Raw genomic sequence first — 24,765 nt, forward strand, 5'->3', positions numbered from 1 at the left:
CTTTCAGTGTGGATTACAAATCAGTGCAGTGGAGGCCTCACAACTGGAGCAATAGGTAACATCATGGTAAGCAGAGAAAAGATTGAAGATGTCAAGGATTTTGTCTTGCTTGATTCCACAAGCAATGCCCATAGAAACAGTAGTCAAGAAAACAAAGTACACATTGCATTCGGTAACTCTGCTGCACAAGACCTCTCTAAGTGTTGAAATCAAGGATGTTACTTTGAGGACTAAGGTATGTCTGACCCAAGCCATGGTATTTTCAATTGTCTGGTATGCAGAGAATAAGGATGACTGAAGAAAAATTGATGCATTTGAACTAGGGTGTTGTTGAAGAATATTAAAAGTACCAAAAGAACAAACCCCTCTTGGAAGAAGTATAGCCAGAATGCTCCTTACAGGCAAAGAGGAGACTTCATCTCCCATTTTTTTGACAAACTAGTCTCCAGAAGGACTAGTCCCTAGTGAAGGCCATCATGCTTGGTAAAGTTGAGGGGCATGGATTGACTCAGTGGCTCATTGGATGCAACAATGGACGCAGGCACAGGAACGATTATGAGGATGGTGCAGGGTTAAGTGTGTATTGCTTTGAGTTAGAACAGACTCCATGGCCCCCAACAACCACAATAACAACCACAACCTGTTCCTGAGCCTTTCTTCCTAGCCTCCCCTCCATCTGTGTGCTCCTTTCTTTGCTTGGGGTGAACATTATACACCAAACTAAAGCATTTTTTAAAAGTTCAATATTTAAATGTTGTCTTAAATGATTGCAACACCCTGACTGGTTCCTTATCCAGTGACTGATTTTGTTGTCTGTTTTGGCGCTTACATTTCTTTATGTTTGGGAAGTTCCGTTTGTAGGTTCGTGATTTATAAAGTGCTCTTTAAAAGAATAGTATTATTGGCATGTAATTTGCATGATGTATCATTTAATTGTTCAGTCAGGTTGAGGAAAATTGTGCAGTTTTCACCGCAATCCATGTCAGAACATTTTCTTCTCACACCCATTGTTAGTGGTTCTCTGTTTTCCTGTGCGCCTCGGCAATTAGTAATCCTGACTGTGCGCCTCGGCAATTAGTAATCCAGTTAATGTCTACAGCTGCTCCTATCCTGGATTTCATGTCCAGAAAGCCATGCACAACATGGACAGGAAAATAGCAAGTGAACAAGACCAATGGTAATAACAAAATCACACGGAGAAAAACCTCAATGTAAAAGAACACAGAAAATATTAAACAAGGAAACAAGTTTAAAATGGGTCCTAAGGGAGACCAAATGAGCAGATGTTGCATGTTAATGTAATGACATCTGGTGTAATTGACATAGTGCTCTCTGTCTGGTAGCAAGACTATTCACATACCTGCACTCTTCTCAGAGTGGATTCACTGGACGTCTTACCTGTGGGGTCCCTGCAGATGGATTTTAGTCTTCCTCTGTCATCCATAGCTTTCTGCACACCAGGTGTTCAGAATGTAAGCTGATACTACTACCTCCTTTGGATGTGTATTCTTATAATACTTGGATCACACAGACTAGTGTGCTCCTTCCATGCGGACTTGGCTGACCCCTCATTTAGATGACTGCTTTTTTCAAGACCAACCTTTGAGACCCCAGATGCCACTCTCTCTGACAGCTGGGCACTATCGGATATCTTCACCATATTTTGCTATGCCACCATATATCAAGTTATCTCTTCATGATGGCAAGTAGCCAGTAGGGCCCTGTCATAAGGACTAATGGTTCTTAGATGGGGGACCTAGAATTAAGTGTGAGGCCCAAATCTATTCATATACCTATGATTTATACATGTCGCTGATTCACTGTAGAGCTTTCGTGGTCATTTTATGATGTAGAACATGTTCCCTTACCATCTGTGGATCCCATTCTATATACTAAGGCGCAAATCTGGTCCTGGTCTCCAGCTCCGTGGGAGGTCATTTTAGCCCTGTGATAGCACAGTCAGCGAACTTGCGGCAAACTTACTACCTCAAACATGGAAGGTCCAGGGGTGCCCGCTTTAAGCTTCGTTTGCTATTTTTTTCTATTAGTGTTTCTCCAAGATGTTCTTGCTTTGATATTTGCCTGTGGCTTTTAATGTTCTTGCTTCCTATTGTGGATTTCACTGCTGTATGTTTGAGGGTAACCTAGAACACTCATGACCTCAGAGTCCATTCCACTTCACAGTGATCTTTTGAGACAGAGTAAAACGGCCCCTGTGAATTTGAGACTGCACATCTTCCTGGGGACAGAAACCCTCTCCTGTCTCCCTCGGAGAGTTTGGTGGGTTCAAACTGCTTACTCTGGTTAGCAGCCCCGTGCAGAACCCACTCCCCCACCAGGGCTCTGAGCTCAAACACTGACCCTGTAACCCCCACCGTGCTGTAGTTCTAAAGACTGACTTGTGGGGACCCTACAGGGCAGAGGCGAACTGTTCCATAGGGTTTCTACGCCCGCAAACCTTTATGGAAGCAGGTGGCCACATTTTCCTACCATGAAGTCGCTAGAGGGTCCATGTTGTCTGCCTTATGGCTAGCAGCCAAGTCCCTTAACCCTGTGTCACCGGGGCCCCTCGGCTCTGTAACAGTTGGGCTGCAGGATCATTTGTAACTTTGGGGAACATGCTGACTGGAAATATCTCTTACTTGTTCTAATTTTTCCTGGAATCGAAAAATGAAGCGCTCTTCCATTGAGTCATGCTGACTCATCTGACCCTACAGGCCAGCTGAGAACTGTTCCTGTGAGTTTCCCTTTAACTGTTAACCCTTACGGGAAGAGAAAGTCCCCATGGGAGTGACTGGTGGTTTCTACAAGCTGACCTTGCGGTTATCAGCCCAACGAGTAACCACTGTTCTTACCAGTCAAACTTTCATATCAAAGGACAGCATGTATTTCGCCACATTGCGGCTCACCCTTTTGTCTGTTCCTGCTCTCACCCCCTGGCAAATCCTTCAGGTAGTGGTGTGGAGCGGGGTGAAGTTGAAATAAGTATTGTGACTGCCACCTAGTGATGAGAATTCGTTTTCTTTCGTAGCCTGAATTTTATTATAACAAGCGTGTGCTTTTTGGAAGATGGATGATTTGGTGATTATTGGGTTGTTGAGTGTGATTTTTAAATCTGCATAAGTATAAAGGTGAATACAAAGTTTAGAGGCTATGTGTTCCTAAGTGGTTAGTACTGCTATTCTAAAAGAACAAAAATACGGGAAGCGGCTTGAGGTAGTTACTTTATTGTGCCAACCTGGCTGATAAACACATGTGGAGTTAATTGAAGGGCAGAGAGATAAATGCCTCCATGAACCTCGCCTTTTGAGCCCTCGGGTCTCTTGCTTTCTGATAGTGGGACCAGGATGCCGCTGCCTTAGCCAGTTCCCTGCTGGCAAGGCTGACTTCCTGCAAGACATCTCTGAGGAGAAGCCACATGGACCGACCCCGATGCAGCCCTGGGTGCTGGAGCAGTCGTGTGGAGACCCCTGCCAGCACCGAGATGTTTACACATTCACTGACTCAGCTTTCCTCCTGCAATCAGCATCATTGCATCTGTTTTGTGAGATGGAGGAGGACTTTGTGGATTGGTGTTGTACACATGGGCTAATGGGTAATGTTGGACTTATGGGCTTGGGCAGCACTGGGTTGAGATGTTTTCTTGATGTGCACTTAACCTTTATATAAAACTCTCTCTTACACATGAGTTGCTAAGGATTGGTTTCTCTAAAGTACCCAGACTAACACACGGCTCATGGTGAGAACACAAGTTTTCCACACACTGGCAAGTAGCCCATAGTGTGATGACTGCTTTCTACATGATAAGCTGTCAATCAGATGGCTCTTGACCCTAAACACTTAACCTTTGGAATCAAGATCAAATTCAAATAGAAGCTGTGAATGTCCTGACCGTTTCACACCATCACCTCAGTGCATTCCCTCCTGCACAACACTCCTGTTCTGAGGGAATCGTTCCTGTACTGAAGGATATTAATATGTCAGGATCCCCTGGTGGGACTGTGGGTTAGGTATTGGATCTCCAACCTTGACACTTCAGACCCACCATCTTTGGGAAAAAGATGAAGCTGTCTACTCCCATACAGATTTAGAGGCTCGGAAACCCTAAAAGAGGATTGCTTGAGTCAAGCTTGGCTCCATGGTAGCAGGGTTGTTCAGTTATTCCCTTGGGCCCATTTCTGCCTGCGTCGATTGATGAAACTCCACGGAAGTTAGGCAAAACCTCCACCCCGTGAAAGATGCCTGGGAACTTATGATCTGTATCCATCACTTGGTGATGAAGTTATGCTATATAGCAAATCATATCAGCATGCAGCAACCTGCAGTAAAGGGCATTCATTTGTGTGGTCTGCAGGTGACCCGGGCTTGGCTGTTCTAGGCTGGGCTCTTTCCACTTGTGAATAGGCTGAACTTGGCTGCCAGCAGTAGCTAGGACTTGGGTCGACTTCACATGACTCTTGAGTACCAACACTGAATGGGTACGGTTACCTAACAACTTTTCCACCCACCTCTTTCCACCCAAGAAATCTACACCAGTGAGTGCTTCCAGAAGCAGCTCTCTTTCTAAGACGTTTGATTTTGAACTGAATTGTGCTTGTTGAACGAGGGAATGCTCAGAAACCTGTCACTTTTGCCAATAGTTTTGCAGCTGCCCACACTCAGCTATGCGGCTGTAGACTATGTTCTTTGTAGGTCTATTTCCAGCCCGCCAATGGGAAACCAAACCCTGCAAGCAGATGAATGTCTTCTTGCATCTCGTCAGCTCATTAGCCAAAGCAAGTCACATACCCAAGCCTAAATCCACAGGCAGTAGTCTCTGCACCTCAGTAAGAAGGATGGGAAGTGAGTGCATAATCTGCTAGCAGTGAGCTATTCCTTCATAACTGCATACAAAGTAATTCGATGAAACCAAATAAAGCCTCCTAAGAAAGCATTGGCTGGTGAGATAGGACTGAAGCATGGATGTTGAAAGCTTCTTAGGCATCTCAAAGAGGGGTGCCCGGAGAAGAACCCTGGCGACTGGAGAGGAGCATTCCACATGCCCCAAGCCTTTGCTAGAGACACGGAAGCTTGTGGATGACAGAAGCCTCATAAGAAAGGGGTGGACTTGGAGTTGAGAGTTGGGAATCTGCTTCCACTGCAACCCATGGGTGCTGGAGCAGCCGCGTGGAGCCCCCTGCCACCGCTGAGATGCTTACACGTTCACTGACTTGCCTGTCCTCCTGCAGTCGGCATCATTGTGTGTGTATTGTGAGATGGAGGAGGACTTTGTGGATTGGTGTCGGATATATGGGCTAATGTTGGACTTACGGGGTTGGACAGCACTGGGTTGGGATGTGTTCTAAATGTATACTTAGCCTTTATATAAAACTCTCATATATATATATATATATATATATGATTTTCTGTGCATTTGTTTCTCTAATGTACCCAGACTAACACACCAGCTTTATGCTGGTTTCACTGCTCTGAACCTTTCACTACTGTTTCTGACAGACCCCTGGACCATTTGTCCCTTTCCCAAGACTGTTACGAATGGGTGATATTGGAAATGTGTTGTATTGTGTAGGCATCTAGTGAGAAGACCAATATAGAAGGCCTAGGAAAACCAGACCAGCACTCTGCCTTCTTAATTTATTAAACATGATAACTCAGCTTTGATTTGACTCTTCGGCAGTGGAACAAATCATGACTCTGCTTGTCTTAGCAATCATCATTTTTGTCAGTGTTTGAGAACGTTGGATAGTTTTTACATTCAACTCATCCATGAGTTTGCTTGAGTACGCATTCCTCTACCAGTAGCTTAGCATGTTTTCCCAGATGTCATCTTCTATGGTTGTTGGCATATACTTATGTGATTTAGACTACTATTCTTTAAATCCATTTGGCAGCCACCACCCCCCTTTTTTTCATTTAAAGTCAAGTTGCTCTTGGCTTATGCCCGACGTGGGCAGAGTAGATCTGCTGTATAGAGTTTCCAAGGTTGTGAACGTTCATAAGTGGTCTCCAGGCCTGTCTTTGGAGACATTTCTGGGAGAGTTTGAACCTCTACCTTGTCCACTGGTAGTTGAGTGCTTCACTAGTCACTCCACCCAAAAGCACTACCATTGGGTCAGTTCAGACTCAGAGTGACCCTCTGAGACAGAATGGAGTGAGTGCGCCACAGGAATGCTGAGACTGTACACCTCTATGGATGCAGAAGCCTCGCGTTTCTCTGACAGAGTGGCTGGTGGGATTGAACACCTGGCCTTTCAGCCAGCAGCCCAGTGCTTGATTAACGCTACCGTCCAGCAGTGGTTCTCAGCCATTAGCTTGCATCAGTAAGGATTGGATCTGAGGATTTGCACTTTTGAAAAGTGCCCCGTGATGCTGAGGCTGTGTGTAGTTCGGGGCCCGAACTCTGATCAGCACTCTGTCTGAAAGCAATACGTACGGTCTCTGGAATCACGGATTTTGTGCAGCGCTTCGAACCAGTTTGGGCCAGGTTAGTCATGGCTGATGCAGTGAAATGGGAACACCCGCATTTGTAGACTGGGGGTGTACTGAGTCATAACACAAACAGGAAACCTTATGGGTGGAAGCTCTGGATTGGGAGCCTCAGAGGAGGGATGCTGAGCCCTTCAGGAGTGGGGGTTAGGATACTGCCAGGTCTGTGGAGAGAGACACACTCAAAGCAGTACAGTCAGCTGGTCATCTCTGAGCCAGGCACTGTTGTTTCTGATTCTGCCAGTCAAGAGACTTGTTGGCTGTGCGGTACTCCTGCCACCCTTGTTTGCTGAGAGGAAGATTATGTAACAGGGTGTTGATCCACTCCAGTTGCATTCCAGTTCTCAATCGAATACACCCACATTTCACACATTTGGGCCCGTCCCAATTTTGCTTCATCGGCCATGACTAAACCAGGAAATACTGATCTGACACGCTTATTTTTGTATGCTAGTTTGAATTCCTAGTTCATTCACTTTTAAAAAATCATTTCATTGGGGGCTCACACAGCTGTATTTCATTCACTTTTAAACCAAATCTACAACCACCAAACAAATTTCAGCTGCCTGCTGTCAAAGCATGAGTTCACTAACTCACAAGTATATGTGTTAAATGGTGGAAACAGTCTTTGAGTAGTTTCTGACTAGCATTCAAAGCCAGGTAAAAAGATTAGCTTAAATTTTTTTTTTAAAAAAAGGTTAGCTTAGGACACTTATAGAGGTAGGAACCTCTGTTAATGGGAAAGGAACAATTCTGAAACAATAGGTGAGAATGGTTGTGAACCATGAAGAATGTAACCCATGTCACTGCATTATGCATGGAGAAACGGTGGAATTGGTGTGTTTTTAGCTACATATAGCCTCAGCAACAACTCTAGATGAAATAATTTTTAAAAACTAAAGGTATGCACTTGAACTTTAATTTGTTAATAAACGGAGAGAGTGGTAAGACAGTAGTTGTTAGAAAGTATGGGGCGTGGAATCAGAATCCGGCATCAGAACGGGAACCACAATTTCAATTTATCTTTGATTTTGCTTTCCAACTGCCTCATCCCGTTTTTCCCAGTGGAGGGGAGGTGTATATGTGTGTGGTCATCCTCAGATATGTATGAAAGAAAGTCTGTGTGTAAATAAAATTCCATCACAGACACTGGGAAATATATGTGTACACACATACAGACAGACACACATATATTTTATAAATAATATGTCTGTATGTTTTCCATTATATATAATAACATTATTATATATATAAAATGTTAGACACGTATCCAAACTCAATGCCACTGAATCAATTCCATCTCATAGCCACTCCACATAGCGTTTCTGAGCCTCCTTCTGTATGAGCTCCCGAAGAGAGGCGCTTGTTTTTGAAAGAGCAGCTGTGCAGTTGTAGCCTACCGCCTAGTCTACAGAACCACCAGTGCTCCTCGTACACACACACACACACACACACACACACACACACACACATCTTCAGATGCAGATACAGTGGAGCTCAGCATTGAACCTTTAAACCAGGAGTAAAGAGTCTGGCTGTCTGCCTAAAAGAATAGTACATTTTTCTAGCAAATGATGAAGCACTGTGAAATACTTTTCTACATAATTCCTAGAAAAATATCAGTTCTCTCTCATCTCCTAGGCCCTCTTTGATACCAACCAATGTGGAAATGCAAAGACTCGATCCTAGATTTTCATTACTAACTAAAACTCATCAGTATCAGTGCCCTTTCCTTAGGGGCTTAGAGGAGCTGGTGTGTCAACTACTTTGGCCCATCCATGAACTAGTCTCTAAAGTCAGCAACAATCTAGAGGCTCAGGAAACACGAAAGTACCCCATGAGAAAGGCAATGAGAATCTCTGCGGTCAGCCATAACAAAACCACCTCTTACCTCACATGCATCACAATGGCAAGTCTGACAGCTTCATGTGGACCCAGGCCAACTGCAGTTGGAGAGAAGATGGATGTCTAGAGAGGCCTTTGGTATTCTACTGATAATGACCGTGGCTCACCAGGATTATCCCCATTAAGTATACATGCCATTCATGTTGTTAAAATGCATATTTTTATTAGAGAAGTACATAATATTGTGCAAGCTAAAAAGAAAAGCTGGCAAATACAGACACAGGAGTCCCTATTGAAAGGGTGAGCAAATCACAATTCCATAACTTGGTGGCACCAACCATGTTAACTTACACAGCGTGCTCTGACCCCATGCTCCCTCAGCCTCTTTGGCATCAAAACCAGGTGTTCCAGGTCAATTTACCCACAGGGAGAGAATACAATGAGCCTTGGACAAATGTTATTGGCCAAGCCTCTGGATAGTTAGAATTTTTTCCTCAAATTAATTAGCTTGGAATATATTTTTCTTTGTTTTCTACTTAAATGTGTGTCTAAATATGGTGCATGCAATGGTAGAATCGTAGGCTTAGCTGCAGCCAAAGACATCAGCTAGTTGAATGACTAGTTGCATTTCAAATGTACATTGCCAAACCCTCACGATCTAAATAAATGTCTCGGTTTTCTCATAATGCCATCTTTCTATTTTTATCTGAGATACCTGACAGGACTGCACTAAGTTAACACTTAGATTTTTTTTTAAAAAACAAACAACCCTACATGTTGAAATGTGATCAACTTTATCTTTCCTTCTGACTCAGCACACAGGTGTGCAGAGCGACAGAGTGACGGTGCTCCAGCCTCTCAAGGACTCAAGCATCAGAGGCTCTGCCATCTGCCAACACAGGGTTTTTCAGCTCAACTTGGTGGTCTCCATTCTACTGGGCTGCAAGGGGACAGAGGCACAGGAGAGCATGTGCAGGTCTCTCCAGAGAAGGCCTACAATTACCAACTTTTAATTACACCCCTTGGACTAGAATACAGCCACATACTCACCCCAAACCTCAGAGACAATGGCAAAGATAGGCTTGCTCTGTGTCTAGGATGATGAAGGAATCTGGGTTTGGGTGGACAGCAAGCCGTCTCTGTTAACGCTCGTGGCTGGGGTGCTCTCTCAAGTGCTTGAATATTTTTTCTTTCAGAGATGCTTTCTTGAACTGTGTTTTTATATTGTGCACAGGTCTTCGCCAAGTAGTGCTTGTAATGATTGTTGTTTATGCCCCATATTTTTTCAAATAATAGCTCTAACTGCTTACGGAAGCATTTCTCACCTGGTTTTGTGAAGTTACCTAGCCTGTATGTTGAGAAGAAAGGTAGTGCGTGAGGGTGAATCTTTGAATGTATGGAGTGAGACCGCACTCAAGGCCTAGCTTTGTGAGGCCTTAGTACCTTTCCTAGCCCTACGGAGCAGCATCTATCATTGTGACGTCATTAGCACGCATCCAGAAGGGACTGGGAACCAGGGAAAGTGGCAGTCACTTTCTCATCTGATAGCCCCAGTGATCCTACACCGTTATAACTACTGTCACGGGAGTGTGTTGTTGGGGCGATCAAGTTGGTTCTACCTCACAGCGAGCGACCCTCTCCACGACAGAAGGACCTACGACTCAGGTCTGTGTCATCCTCACAATCGCGCTGAAGATTGAGCTCACTGTTGGCAGCCATTGTTGGGATCCATCTGGTCAAGGTCTCCCTCTTTGTGACTGCCCCTCTCCTTTGCCAAGCAGACGTCCTTTCCCAGAGACGGAGTTCTCCTGGGAATGAGATGAGATGTATATCTGGAAAATTAATCATACATTACGTGTACAGCTCAGCAAACATACCTAGGTAATTAGAAGCCAGTTGAAGAAAAATGACATGACCAGCACCTTGCAAGCTTCCCCTATGTCCTTTGCACATGGCCATTTCTGATACAAAGAAAGCGCTACCTTGACCCTCGTAGAACAGATCGGATGCAGTTTTGTACTCTATATAAGTGGAATCAGAAGGTGGGTTTCATTCATGTCCACCTTCTGTTGGTCCAACACTGGGTTTGTGAGCTTTGGCTCCACCGTTGCTTCAGTCAGCTACATTAATTGTTGGGCTGTTTGCTGTTTGGGATTATTAGGAGTCGTGCCTGTTAAGATGATTCTGGGCGTGTCTTTTGGTGAGCATATGTGCACACGTGTGCTGCGTGTATGCTAAGTAGAACTGCTAGCTCAGAGGGGATCCCATGTTCAATTTTTCAATTTTCGGAGCTGCTTCCAAGTCATTTTTCAGAGTTCTGCGGAGTCCTACTCTCCTTGGTTGTGCTTGAGTGTTTGGTTGCCCCACATCTTCCCCAGTGTTGGCCGCTGGGTCTTCTTCATTCCATCGCTGTGCCAGTGTAGGATTTTCCGTCAGAGTGAAAGAAGCAGACATTGTTGAAGAAGGTATTTCGAGGTTAGGATGACATCGCTATAGTTGTAGGGGTTGCATTTTAAATATAAGTGTCTGGTTACTGTGAACCATTTGTTCCTTCTAGTATATCATAGGTGCTTAAAGCAGTGGTTCTCAACCTTCCTAATGTCACCACCCTTTAATACAGTTCCTCATGTGGTGGTGACCCCCAACCATAACATTATTGTCACTGCTACTTCATAATGGTAATTTTGCTACTGTGATGAATCGTCATGTAAATATCTGATAGGCACGATGAATTGTCATTGTTACAAATTGAACATAATTAAAGCATAGTGATTAATCACAAAAATATGTAACTCTATATTGTGAAATATTTATTTCTAATGACAAAGAATTGAAATTTTGTTTTGAAGCATACTGTGGCATGGGTAACAGTCTTCACGCCGGGTACTTGTATGTGGGTGTCTCTGCGGGCCGGCGGACCCGCCTGGAGACGGATAGAGGAGCGGTGTCTTGGTTCCTCATACCGTGGGAAAGATGTGTCTTCCGATGGTCTCAGGTGACTCCTGTGAAAGGGCCGTTAGACCCCCAGGTTGGGAACAGCTGGCTTCAAGGATAATGAGAGGAAAAGGAACGATAGGGCTCCTGGTTAAAGACAGCAGATTAGACATGGAGACAGCAACCTATTTTCCCTCTTGAAATCGCTCTCAAACAATAGTTAAGGAGTAAAAGAGAAAGTTAAGCCCATAAGGGCAAAAGTAACAAAACAAAACAAAAACAAGCATTTCAGAATTTGGACGGGCAAAATAATGAGTTGGCAGATCTGGGAAAGGTAACTTCTAAGTTGAAATAGAAGAGCTAAGCAACCTGAGTTACCCAAAACCAAAAGAACAGAAACCAAAACCAACAACCCTCAGTGCCATTGGGCCGATTTTGACTCAGAGCAACACTGTAGACGTCCTACTGACCTGCCGCTGCAGGAATCTTTACGGGAACAGAGCGCCTCGCGTTTCTCTCTCAGTGCGCTAGTGCTTTCAGACCGCGGCCCTTGGAATTAGCAGCCCAACTCATTACCCACTACGCCACCAGGGCTCCCGAGTTCCACAAAGGAATGCCAAACCAGTTCAGACTTGATTGCAGTGGGCGCTTTTAAACACAGAGGGTCTAAAGCCTAGAAGCTGACAGTCTAGGTTGAAAGTGGACGCAGTGGAAAGCCTCAGCCGCCACAACCCACGGCTGTTTCCCTTCCCAGGAGAGCCAGTAAAATGCCTCTCCTACCAGGATAGAACGATTGAAGTCCTGTTCCATGGCAAGAGTACACTAGAGTTCCCTGGACCAGAAAACGCTAAGAGCAATGAAAGATGGGGAGATTGTATTGAAAATAGGCTCTATTCATGGTTTAACTTTCCTAACTTGGAAGAAGGTAGGAAGATATTGTTCCCTCCGTTACTATCTTCTGTGACTGCACATGGAAACTCAGTATCTTAGACAGAAAACCAGGTAGCCATTCTGTTTACTCTGTTGGTACTACTTAAAAAAGATAGTTTTAAAAAATATCATTTTATTGGGCGCTTGTACAATTCCCATCACTGTCCATACATGTATCCATTGTGTCAAGCACTAATGTACATTTGTTGCCAGCATCATTCTCAAAACATTTGCCTTCCACTTGAGCCCTTAATATCGGCTGCTCGTTTCCCCCTCCCTCCCCACTCCCCCCTACCTCATGAACCCTTCATCATTCATAATTTGTTATTATTTTGTCATATGTTACACTGTCCAGCGTCTCTTCCTACCCTCTCCTCTGCTGTTCATCCCCCAGGGACGAGGCTATATGTAGATTCCTGTAATCAGTTCCCCCTTTCTACCCCACATTCTCTCCACCCTCCAGGTCTCACCACTCTCACCCACCACTGGTCTATTGTTAAGCTGTGCCAGCCCATCTCAATGAGGAGCTCCTCATTTGCTCTGACCCTGCGCTTTACCAGCCATGATGTTCCTTTTTAGCAATTGGTCTTTCCTTGACATGAGCTGGCGTGTCATCATCTTGGTTTCTAAGGAGCATCTGGCCATACTTTTCCGAGACAGATTCCAGCTGTTCTTCTGGCTGTTAATGGTCTATTCAACAGTCTTCTCTACCACCATGATTTAAAGGCAGCAATGGTTTTTCTGTCTTCGAGAAGGTTATCTATAGAATCGAGGGAAAGCACTGAGTCAGGGGTGAACTACAGCAGGAACTACTCCATGCCCTTCCTGTTTGTGAGATCGTCTAATGCTGCTCTTGATGACTTGCAAGCAAGACTCTGCTCCGATGCCTAGAATGGCTGACTGTGACTGTGAGCTGATCACAATGGGAAATCTGCCTTACGTACGGGGAAAGAACCAATTAGACTCAGTACCTGATTAGAAAGATCTGCTTGGTTTTTGTTTTGCATTACTGAGAGAAATTGCTGCCAATGTTGACAATGCAAATGCAATTTATAAGGTGGATTATAACATATTATGGATACCCTTGAGAAGAAGGGGAATTCAGAACATTTAATTGTATTCATGCAAATCCTATACATGGATTAAAAGGCATTTGTGCAAGCAGAACAAGGGAATTGTGCATGGCTTGAAATCAAGAAGGAGGAAGACGAGGCATTCTACCCCTGCAAACAGTTAGTGTGGGAAACCCACGGAGGCACTTCTCCCCTGTCTTGTAGGGTTGCTATGAGTCAGAACTGACTCCATGGCAGCGTGTGTGTGTGTGTGTGCGCGTATGTTTTAATCAAGAGAGGATGCAGTGCTGTATCCTCGCACCATACTCCGTCTGTATGCTGAGAAAATCATAGTAGAGGCTGGATTATATGAGGAAGAATTTGGCATCAGGATTGGAGGAAGGCTTATTAACAGCCTGAGATATGCAGATGGCACAACCTCACTTACTCGAAAAGAAGAAGACATGAAGCACTTGCTGATGAAGATCGAGGATTGTAGCCTTCAGTATGAATTACAGCTCAATATAAAGAAGGGAAAAATCCTTACAAATGGACCAGTGGTCAATATGATAAACAGAGGAAAGATGGACGTTATCAAGAATTTTCATATTTCCCCTTCCAGAGGGGTCTAGAGGAGGAGATGAGTCAGTCAGGGTGCCATGTAGCACCGATGAAGAATAGAGCTTTCCTCCAGTTCCTAAATGCTTCCTCCACACCCCTCACCCCAACTACCATGATCCGAATTCTACCTTGCAAGTCTGGATAGAGCAGAGGTTGTACACTGGTGCAGATAGGAGCTGGAGGCACAGGGAATCCAGGGTGGATGATACCTTCAGGACATGAGTGTGAGAGGCAATGCTGGGAGGGTAGAGGGTGAGTGGGTTGGAAAGGGGGAACGGATTACAAGGATCTATTTGTGACCTCCTCCCTGGGGGATCAGACAACAGAAAAGGTGGTGAAGGGAGACGCTAGATAGGGCAAGATATGACAAAATAATCTATAAATTATCAAGGGCTCATGAGAGAGGGGGGAGCGGGAAGGGAGGGGGAAAAACAGGACTTGATGCAAAGGGCTTAAGTGGAGAGCAAATGCTTTGAAAATGATTAGGGCAAAGAATGTACAGATGTGCTTTGTACAATAGATGTATGTATATGTATAGATTGTGATAAGAGTTGTATGAGTCCCTAATAAAATGTTAAAAAAAAGAATTTTCATATTTCTTGGGTCTATGATCTTGTGGAAGTAGCAGTAGAGAGATAAACGCATTGCATTGAGTGAATCTGCTGCACAATACTGGAAGTGTTAAAAGAGTAGAGATGTTACTTTAAAGACTAAGGTGCACCTGACCCGTGCCATGACATTTTCTTTTTTTAAAAAAACATTTTATTAGGGGCTCATACAACTCTTATCACAATCTATGCATATACATACATCAATTGTATAAAGCATATCTGTACATTCTTTGCCCTAATCATTTTCTTTCTTTTTTTTTTCTTTTCTGTTTTTACATTTTATTAGGGGGCTCATACAACTCTTATCACAATCCATACATATACATACATCAATTGTATAAAGCACAACCGTACATTCTTTGCCCTAATCACTCTCAAAGCATTTGTTCTCCGCTTAAGCCCTCCGCATCAGGTCCCCTCTTTTTTTCCCCCTTCCCTCCCCGCTCCCCCCTCCCTCATGAGCCCTTGATAATCCACAGATTGTTATTTTGTCATATCTTGCCCTATCCGGAGTCTCCCTTGCCTCCCTTCTCTGCCGTCCATCTCCCAGGGAGGAGGTCACATGTGGATCCTTGTAATCAGTTCCCCCTTTCCAACCCACTCACCCTCCACTCTCCCAGCATCGCCCCTCACGCCCCTCCACCTCCACCTCCACCTCCACCACCACCTCCACCAACTCCACCTCCTTCACCTCCACCACCACCACCACCTCCACCTCCACCTCCACCTCCACCACCACCTCCACCAACTCCACCTCCTTCACCTCCACCTCCACCTCCACCTCCACCACCACCTCCATCTCCACCTCCACCTCCACCTCCTCCTCCTCCATCTCCACCTCCACCAACTCCACCTCCTTCACCTCCACCAACTCCACCAACTCCACCTCCACCTCCCTGTGGTGTTTTTGTTTGTTTGTTTGAATGAGGTATGGGGAGGGATTGCAGGAAAGATAGTAGTGGCTGGGGTGAGAAGGTGAGGACTGGTTTCATTCAAGAGATGGTTTGCTGGTGGATTTCCACCTCCGGGGAGCACATTCCCCACAGAAGCAGTAGTGGGGCTAGTCCAACTCACTAGGAGCGATGCATAGGCCTTTCTGCCTATGACTGTCCCAAAGCTTTGGGTCCTCCACTGTTGAATTGGAGGGTTCACATTCGTGCCTGGTTTCTGAAATCCACTTGGAGAGAATAGCCTCTTTTCACACATTATTTTAAAAATACGGTCTAGCGGCCTTCTTACGCATACCGTGCCATACAGAGTTGGGAAAAGCTGGGATATCCAACAGTAATACGTTCTGGTAGCATTTTGCTTTGTGGTTTTCTACAATCTGACTAATTCTGTCCCCCCACCCCCACCCCCCCATGCTTAGCTGTCCTGCTGAAAATAAAGTCCTATTAGGCTATTTCCTGCTGAACCAGTGGGAGGATAGCTCTTGTGTTTGGTTGGAGACCTTGTGTACGCATGGGCCTTAAGTTGGAATAAACATTCTTTGATTAAAACTAAAATTAGACCCCAAATTTATCCTTGTCCTACTTCAGCCTCAACTCACACTAGTCTCTCATCACAATGACAAATGGCCGTGACTTCATGAAGATTCAAAATTAGTCCTGTGTACTTTTGGAGCTTGCTATGCAAATGAAGATATATATGGGCATGTAAGCAGAGTTAAAGATAGCGTGCTCTGATCTCACATAGAAGGTTTGCTTTTTATTTCCTGTGCGTCTGCTCTTAGCACATCTGGCTTTGTTCTCTCTGGGGCTTTAGTCCATCTCCTCCTTGAAGACAAACATGTGATCCAGTCTCTATGTGGAACACCCGTCACACTTGTTTTTTTTCCTTTCCTTTTTTAAACCCTCTCCCGTCTGCTTAATTTGAGGCTTATCATAAAGCAGGATTTTCTCAAAACACAAGGAAGGCTCGCTTCTCTTCTGAGCCTTTCGCCCCCATTTTCGACATCTCCCATTCAGGGAGTGGCTCACGGGAGCATTTACTTACTCAGTGTTCTTGCAGGAAGGCCTGCCCAGTCTCGGAGAGACGCGCTGAAAGTGTGTGTGGGAATGTGTGCTTCTTTGTAACCGGCTGCTCTCTTTCTCTTCCAGAATACCAGGCTGCTATTTTACACTTGAAGAGGGAACACAAAGAAGAAATTGAAAGCCTGCAGGTATCGCCCTTTGATTTTGTTGATCTGGCTATGTGAGACGGGGAGCTTTCCCTTGTGCTGAAGTGAATGTGCTCCCTTCTGTTGAAGTGTGTCACTAGACAGCATCTGCAACTTGCACCTGCCCATGGGGGCCGGGAGCCTTGGACTCTGCTTTCATTGGATTGACCTGCCTCGTTTTGAAAAATTCCACAAATGCACTTGCTTTGATTGGGGAAGTGCTGTGGTTGGGAAAGCGATTATTTTATTTTTCAACCAGATGAGAGGACAAGTGCTTAGGCTTTTGCCAATTGTATGAAATGATTGTAGAGTCGCTTTTCATATGTTGTTATTGTTAAATGCTGCCAACTTGTGGGTGACGTACAACGGAATGAAACACTGCCCGGTCCTGGGCCACCTCACAGCTGCTATGGTTGGGTTCATTATTGCAGTCACTCTGACAATCAATCTCACAAAGGCTCTTCTTTTTCTGACCCTCTACTTGGCTAAGCAAGATCCCCTGTCCTTGGTGCGGCTGACCCCTGTTCATGTTGACATCTCTTAATACACTCCTGCAATTTGACGCCACGGAGGTTGATGCCCTTAAACGAGAGGATCCCAGTAAGGGGACACCTTGAACTGAGCCATTCAGTATCCAATTCCAGTGCGTGGAAATTGCCAGCAGGACCCTCCTTGGTGAAGCCCCCAACACTGAAGGATCATTCTGTTGGCCTGCCATCTCACTGCCATTCCCTTGTGTTTGGGATTTGCTTGCAGTGGCAGTGACCACACCAAATTAGTGAATGATCAATCAGGCCTAGCGTCTGGTTGACTGATGTCTATACCAGATGACCTCACACGTTCAGAAAAGACCAGGGCAAAATTTAAATACATTTTCTGTTTTTTTAATGCTTGACCCATTCCTTATTGTTTTAATGAATTTTGGGGACCAGATATTTGTGTTAGTCTGGGTTGACTAGAGAAACAAATTCATAGACACTTGTGTGTGTAAGAGAGAACTGTGTATCAAAGAGTGATTGTACATTAAACACACATCCAGCCCAGTCCAGAAGTTCAGAAGTCCAATATTCGCCCATATATCCAATACCAATCTTCAGACTCATGCAACACATGCAATAACACCAAATTCAGGAAGACCACAGGCCAGTGGGTGGAAAGTCTTGTGGATCCAGTGGCAATGGAAGCATCTCAGCACCGACAGGGGTTTCTACGTGTCTCCTTCAGCTCCAGGGCTCTAGCATAGCTCATTGTGTTTTGTAAACAGGAATGTGTCACAGGGAATGAATGTGGTCCTGCCTCCAGTGAGCTATTTATCTCCTTAGTGACTCCAGTTGAAGTCAAGCTGTGACCTGATTACAGGCTAACCTCCACCCCTTCACTCTTAAGTCTCAAGTTGACAACAGATTGTGAAACTACCACATACATTCTGCTTTTTGTTAGGTAATGATGCAGCTGCGTGATTTTTAGGTACCAGGTGTTCACTTGGAGAATCCTGCGGCACCTTGGAGACGTTCTCTGTGCTGGATTATATGTGGAATCATTACAAGTAGTCTCCTGTGCTTTCCAGGCCCCGCCCACTCAGGCTGGCTTCAGTAGGTAGAAAGGGGGAATGAATCCATGCGAAATCGAAACGGAAAAGTGGAAAAGTACTTCTGTAACGAGAAGTGGAGCCTCCAGACTCCTTTATTGTAAAATGAATGACCCAACAAGCTTCTCTGTCTCTGTCTTTGTGCTGAAGTGCAAAGGATTCTCAGCTATCCCAGAGGGGACTCCGTTGCTAGGGAATAATTTAAGAAGCAGACTGGGGAGATAACACCAAACAAAGAACCCACTGCTGCCAATTCGGGACTCCTAATGGCCTGATTGGGCCCAGTAGAACTGCTCCATAGGGGTCCCGAGACTCAGTCTTTAGGGGAGGAGACAGCGTGACCGCCCTCCTGCAGAGTGACTCCGGGGTTTCCACTAGAGAGCTTACAGTTATCAGGCCAGAACCCATGTCCCAGTGCCACCAGGATGCTGCAGACTATTCAAGAGAGTAGGTCCAGAAATGATTCCACAAGCAGTTTTCTAGAAAAGCTAAATTGTGAACATGGCTTGGGCGGCTGAACGTATATTTGCAGTAGCAATAGGTTACTAACGAGGTTACGTTCCAGTCATTTTTCTAGCCACATTACTGAGATTATCTTGTACCATCTCCACCAAAGCCGTGATTTTGCTCTTCTAACTAAGAAGAAAGGAGCTGAGAAAGCGAAGGGGGCTGGGGGTGGGGGGCAGTGATCACATTTAGAACATGAGTCAGGCACCAGTGTGAGTCCTGGCCAAGCAATGAGTTAGGTGTTGGCTGCTAAGCCAGAGATCCGGCAGTTTGAATCTGCTGGCCACTCTGCAGGGAGATGAGGCTTTTTCCTCTTTAAAGATTTATACCCCCCTGAAACCCCTCAGGGGCAGTTTTGTTTTGTCCTTTGCGACTGCTGGGAGTTGGAACAGGATCCGTGGCAATGGGTCTTTGAGTTTGAGGTGCGATTGGCATCCATAGAGGGAAAGGGGTCCGGTTGATGCCTTTCTGTCTCCAGCGTTAAGTCACTCCAAGAGAATTGCATGCTCTGACCAGTTGTCTGTTTCTTTTGCTACTGAACTTTGAAATGGGGGGCTTTTATGACTGATACTTAGTTGCTAAAACTCATAATGTATTGAAGCATGGGGATTTATATGAAACTTCCTCAATTTGGTACAGTTAGCTCTCATTTGGAACTGGTCCAGACTGATTAGTCTCAGTAGGAAACTGGTAGGAAACAGTAGGAAACTCTTACCCTTGACCTAGAGATGTGTCTTGTTTGGCAAACATAGCCTTTTGGAAACGGAACTAGAAGTACATGTTTTAACCTCTAGAGATTCAGATGCAAGATCACTCTAGATTTCCAGTGTGTAAAAGTCTGCCCTTGTTTTCCTGTCTCATCCACACCCTAATGCTGAACCCCTTCACTCAGCCCCCCGGGGTCCCCTTCACTCAGCCCCCCGGGGTCCCCTTCATTCAGCTCCCCATTGCTCCCACTCTGGGCCACTCACTTACCAGGCTCCTCTATGCTTCAATTAGCACCTGTCCACAGGCTGTGATTTAAAAACACAAAACTAAGTCAACTCGATTAGTATGAATGCCGACCTATCAGAACCCATCGATTTATAAAACAAAGACGCAAAAATCACTTACTATATCTCTGCCTGTCTGTGCCAACAAGTGGTAGAAATCACATTTTTTTCCAAATCATTTTATTGGGGATTCGTACAGCTCTTATCACAATCCATCCATCCATTGTGTCAAGCACATTTGTACATATGTTGCCATCATAATTTTCAAAGCACTTTCGTTTTACTTGAGTCCTTGGTATCAGTTAATTTTTCCCTCTCCCCACCCTCCATCCCTCATGAACTCTTGATAATTTATCATTTTTTCCCCATGTCTTACACTGACCTATGTCTCCCTTCCCCCATTTTGCTGTTGTCTGTCCTCCTGGGAGGGGGTTATATGTTGATCATTGTGATCAGTTCCCCCTTTCTCCCCCACCTTCCCCTTACCCTCCTGTTATCACTATTCTCATTTTTGGTCCTGAAGGGTTCATCTGTCCTGAATTCCCTGTGTTTCCAGCTGTTATCTGTACCCGTGTACGTGCTCTGGCCTAGCTGGATTTATAAGGTAGACTTGGGGTCATGATAGTAGAGGTAGCGGGGGCTGAAGGATTAAAGAACTAGAGGAAAGTTGTGTTTCATTGGTGCTATCCTGCACCCGGGGTGACTTGTCCCTTTCTTGTGACCCTTCCATAAGGGGGTGTCCAATTTTCTCCAGAAAGGGCTTTGGGTCTCCACTCTGTCATTTCCCCTCATTCACATTGCTATGACTTTTTGTTTGGGGTCTTTGATTCCTGATACCTAATCCTATCAGCACCTAATGATCATACAGGCTGGTGTGCTTCGTCTTTGTGGACTTTGTTGCTTTTTAGCTAGATGGCTGCTTGTTTGTCTTCAATCCTTTAAGACTCCAGATGCTATATCTTTTGATAGCTGGGAACCATCAGCTTTCTTCACCACAGTTGCTTATGCACCCATTTGTCTTCTGTAGGAAGGAAAATCAAATCTATTGTGTGGTAGTAACACAGTTTCATGTAAACTTGATAAACGAATGAAGGGGTGGAGTTCAGCCTGTTAATCAGGTCACAGCCTGATGATGCCTTCTTGTGGGCATGGCCTACTCATGAGGATTCTGGGAACTTCCTTTCTTTTTCTCCTGGGAGGTGGACCATACTCTCTCTCTCTCTGTTTCACCTTCCTGTTGACAAGCCAGCCACATGGATCCATGCTGATGGCAGCCAGAGCCCTGGAGACGTGCCCACTGCCATTGGATCCTCAAGACTTTGCACTCACCGCCTGTGATCTTGCATTCTGCATCACTGCATGTGACTTCGTGAGTCTGAAGAGTGATTTATGGACTAATATCAGACTTCTGGGCCAATTTCGGACTTATGGAGTTGATCTGGACTGGACTGGGATGTTTTCTCAATATACAATTGCTCTTTGATATAAAGCTCTCTCTTATACCTATATGAGTGTCTCTGGATTTGTTTCTCTAGTCAACCCGGACTAACATATCCTGTCACAGAACTATGGATGATAATGGGTGGTGGTGGGCTGCTACTTTGATGCTCTTTTTCATGTGTGATTTCTATCAATAGCCTGCCTTGCCCGCTACATTTTCTTTCTCAGTTTATAGGTCATGTTCCTTTATATAATAAGTATTTTGAGTTTAAAAACACTTGGGAAAAGTGAGTCATTTCTGAAACCAGATGTAAAAATTAATACGCATCATGCTCAGGTTTTATAAAATATGTTATTGTGGATTAGGTGAAAGTTTACAGAGCAAGTCCATCAGTTTTTCATTCAACAATTTGTGTACACTTTGTGTCAACTCATCCACTGCAGTCCCCTCACTGTCCATCTCCATGTGTCCATGGTTTTGCTCCCCTCTTTTCCTGGCCTGCTGACCTTGGGTAAACACTACCCTTTTGATCTCACATGGTGGAGTTGTGTTCTGTTTTGTTCTTGATCATAGGAATGGATCCCGTTCCAGACCGGAAGAGTGACTGAGGACCAGTCTCTGAGTTCCCACCTGTCGTTTTTCTGACCATTCACTCTGGTCTCCTTTATGACTTTGAGTTTTGTTCCACATTTTTCTCCCTGTCAATCCAGGACCTTGCAATGTAACCTTTGCAGAGCAGTTGCTTAGTGGTTGCCAGGCACCATCTATTTCTTCTGATCTCAAGGTTGCGGATACCAGTGCTTGAGTGGTCCATTAGCCCGTTAAACTAATTGTTTCCATATATCTTTTGGCTTTCATCCCTCTTCTTCCCTACAGGTAGGGATAGACCAGTGGTTGCATCTTAGATGGCTGCTCCTGAGCATGTAACATTCCAGTTGGCATTCACCCAATTTGGATGTAGAACACGGTCTGTGTAAGCTAGACTACACCAACTCACCTTGGTGGTCCCTGGGACTGTGGCCCTGAGCCCTGGACGTAGTGACTCGTTCTTCCCAGGAGTTTGGTTATGTCTGAGAAATAATCATAACTCTGACTCGTGTCAAAGCTCTACTACAGTCACATAAATATTTGCCGTCAAGATACATAGACCTATACAGCGGTCCTCTATCATATCAATATAGATTCACGGTCATGCCCCCATCCTCCCTCCCACACTTGCTCCGTCTACATGTCCATCCAGGCATCCATACTTGTAGATTACCACCACTGTGGGACTGTGTATTCACCAGTGATTCCCTCTGTTGCCTTTAACTCTTGCAACCCTCCTACTGCCCTGCTTCTAACTTTTCTTTTTTTTAGCCAACCCCCTCTTGTATTTTACCTTCCCTCTCACCCCCTGGCCTGTGCCTTCCCCTCCCACCCTAGTCTTCCTCCCCCTGGTAACACCAAAGTATGTTTCTCTTCAAGTGAAGCCCTTTTCTTTTTACAGTAGTACTCTTATGTAATATTTGTCCTTTGTGATTTGTTGTTATTGTTGTAAAGATATGTACAGAACATGTGTCAATGCAAGATTCTCCACAGATGCACTTTCCTGAAATTAATTGCATTTATCTGGGCATACAACCATCAGCAATAGTCGTTACCAATTTTTCCGTCATCATATGGAAACGCAGCTCACAGTGATTTTCTTCAACCTTCTTCCACCTGCCTCTGTAAAGCACTGCAAACCAGTGGTTCTCAGTCTTCCTCAGGTTGCGACCCTTTCATACAGTTCCTCATGTTGTGGTGGCCCCCCACCCCCAACCATAAATTATTTTTGTTGCTACTTGGTAACTGTAATTTTGCTACTGTTCTGAATTAGGCGACCCCTGTGAAAGGATCATTTGACTCCCAAAGGGGTCGTGACCCACAGGTTGAGAACCGCTGCTGTAAGTGGTGGTATCTACACCTCTGCCCATTTTAGGTATTTCATGTAAACAATATCATGCTTGCCCTGACTTGCTTCATTTAGCATATGGAATGTTTTAAGGGTTGATAGGAGCAGCATGAATCTATAAAGATAGGACCCAGAATCTGCCTTTTAATTCTCGCTTTGTCCATAGATTTATAGGAAAATTGCTTAGTTGTTTCACCTCCCCCTTCCCCTCTCCCTACGCAAAAGGGAACTCACCACTTAAAATAACACGAGGGCACGCTTGACTATTTTAACCAACAATCTCAGGGCCAGTGAATGGGGAGCCTGCGGTTTGTAACCTCAAGCGTCTCTGCAGCCAACAATTATTGAACATTCCAATATGGAAAGGACATGGGGCTTGGCCCCTAGGACCAACTTTCAAAATGTGTGGCAGCTTCCAGACATATTCCCGCTATAATTCAAAAGCAAAGATGTGTTGATAATTTGAGGGAATTAATTCACAGCACCTGCCTTAAATTTTTATGCCACATTGACCCAACCTCAGTGTACTTAGCTGACTTGCCTATTCAAATCCCCAGTGGGAGAGTGCAGGCAGGTCAAACATTTTCCACGGTGGCTTTCTTTTTATGTCATATATAAAGTAACCACAGCAAGACAACGCCCCCCCTCTTTTAAAAAAATTGTCCGAGTGTGCCCTTCATTGAGGAAGCTCTGCCAAGTATTTCTTGGGGTTTATGGTCAATTTGCAAAATACAGTATCATTTGGTTCCTTTTTCAGTTCTGGAGAATGCTGCTGTGTTCCCGTCTCCATTTTTGAGAAAGCAACCTTACCTTCACAGGTCCTACCTTATCTGAGAAGCCTTCTGCTTGCGTTTCCCATCCCTCATAGCATGACCCCTGGGTAGGAACATAGCTGACGCTTGCCTTACCCAATGGTGTGGTAGAACTACTTTCCCCAAGGAACAAGTGGTTCACTTCTTTAATGTAGCTTCTGAGAAAAGATTCTGAAATCAGGATCAAAGCTGTGTTACAAACCCATTGCCCTGTGTTGCTGATCTTTTCCTACATTGTAGCCAGAGGATTGGCCATGGTATTATTTTATACCGAAAAGTCAAGACTTTTCCTTAACTTTTTGGGGGGGGTGGGGGTGGGAGGAAGGGGGAGTGGTATTATAGAAAACTAAGGAGGCATCTGTTCATCGTATCTACATGTTCTGTTTAATGACATTGGCTACGCACTTCACATTTTGTCACAATTCACACTACCTCATTCCATCTTGCTTCATTGACGTTCAGACTCTCCGCCCCTTGAAATTTGTATCAGTGCTTCATGTATGCTGTTACCTATTGGAACTCATCCAGACAATGTGTAGCGCTCAAGGCAAACTTTCTTTATTAATTGGACTAAGCTTAGTTGTGTGTTTAACTATAGCTTCCTGGATGGTTTGGTTAAGATTTGGTGTTTCTCCAATCTCCGTGGATGCTGTAGTTATCTCAATAGTTGGCAGAATGACGACAATGTCAAAGAAGTTGATTTTTGGATTTGGAGCTGGGTTCTCGTTCTTGTCCGGTGATACTGTATTATGACCTTGGAAATTAATCAACCTCCTTGGGACTCAGGTTTGTCAATTTTGGCAACTGTAGAATAATAATTGTTCTTTAATCATGACACTCCCTCTAGGGTAG

At 44.7% G+C, this 24,765-nt stretch overlaps 1 protein-coding gene across 2 annotated transcripts in view; it reads left to right on the top strand.

The window, feature by feature from the left end:
• Window positions 1-24,765, top strand: part of FMN1 (formin 1) — a 429,794-nt gene that overhangs the window by 133,939 nt on the left and 271,090 nt on the right. For both annotated transcript variants that reach the window (XM_075530963.1, XM_075530964.1), the window contains one exon: window positions 16,579-16,640. In XM_075530963.1, coding sequence (XP_075387078.1) covers window positions 16,579-16,640 — 62 coding nt within the window. The remainder of the gene's footprint in view (window positions 1-16,578; window positions 16,641-24,765) is intronic.

Source organism: Tenrec ecaudatus, chromosome 14 (assembly GCF_050624435.1).
Source record: "Tenrec ecaudatus isolate mTenEca1 chromosome 14, mTenEca1.hap1, whole genome shotgun sequence".
NCBI lineage: Eukaryota > Metazoa > Chordata > Mammalia > Afrosoricida > Tenrecidae > Tenrec > Tenrec ecaudatus.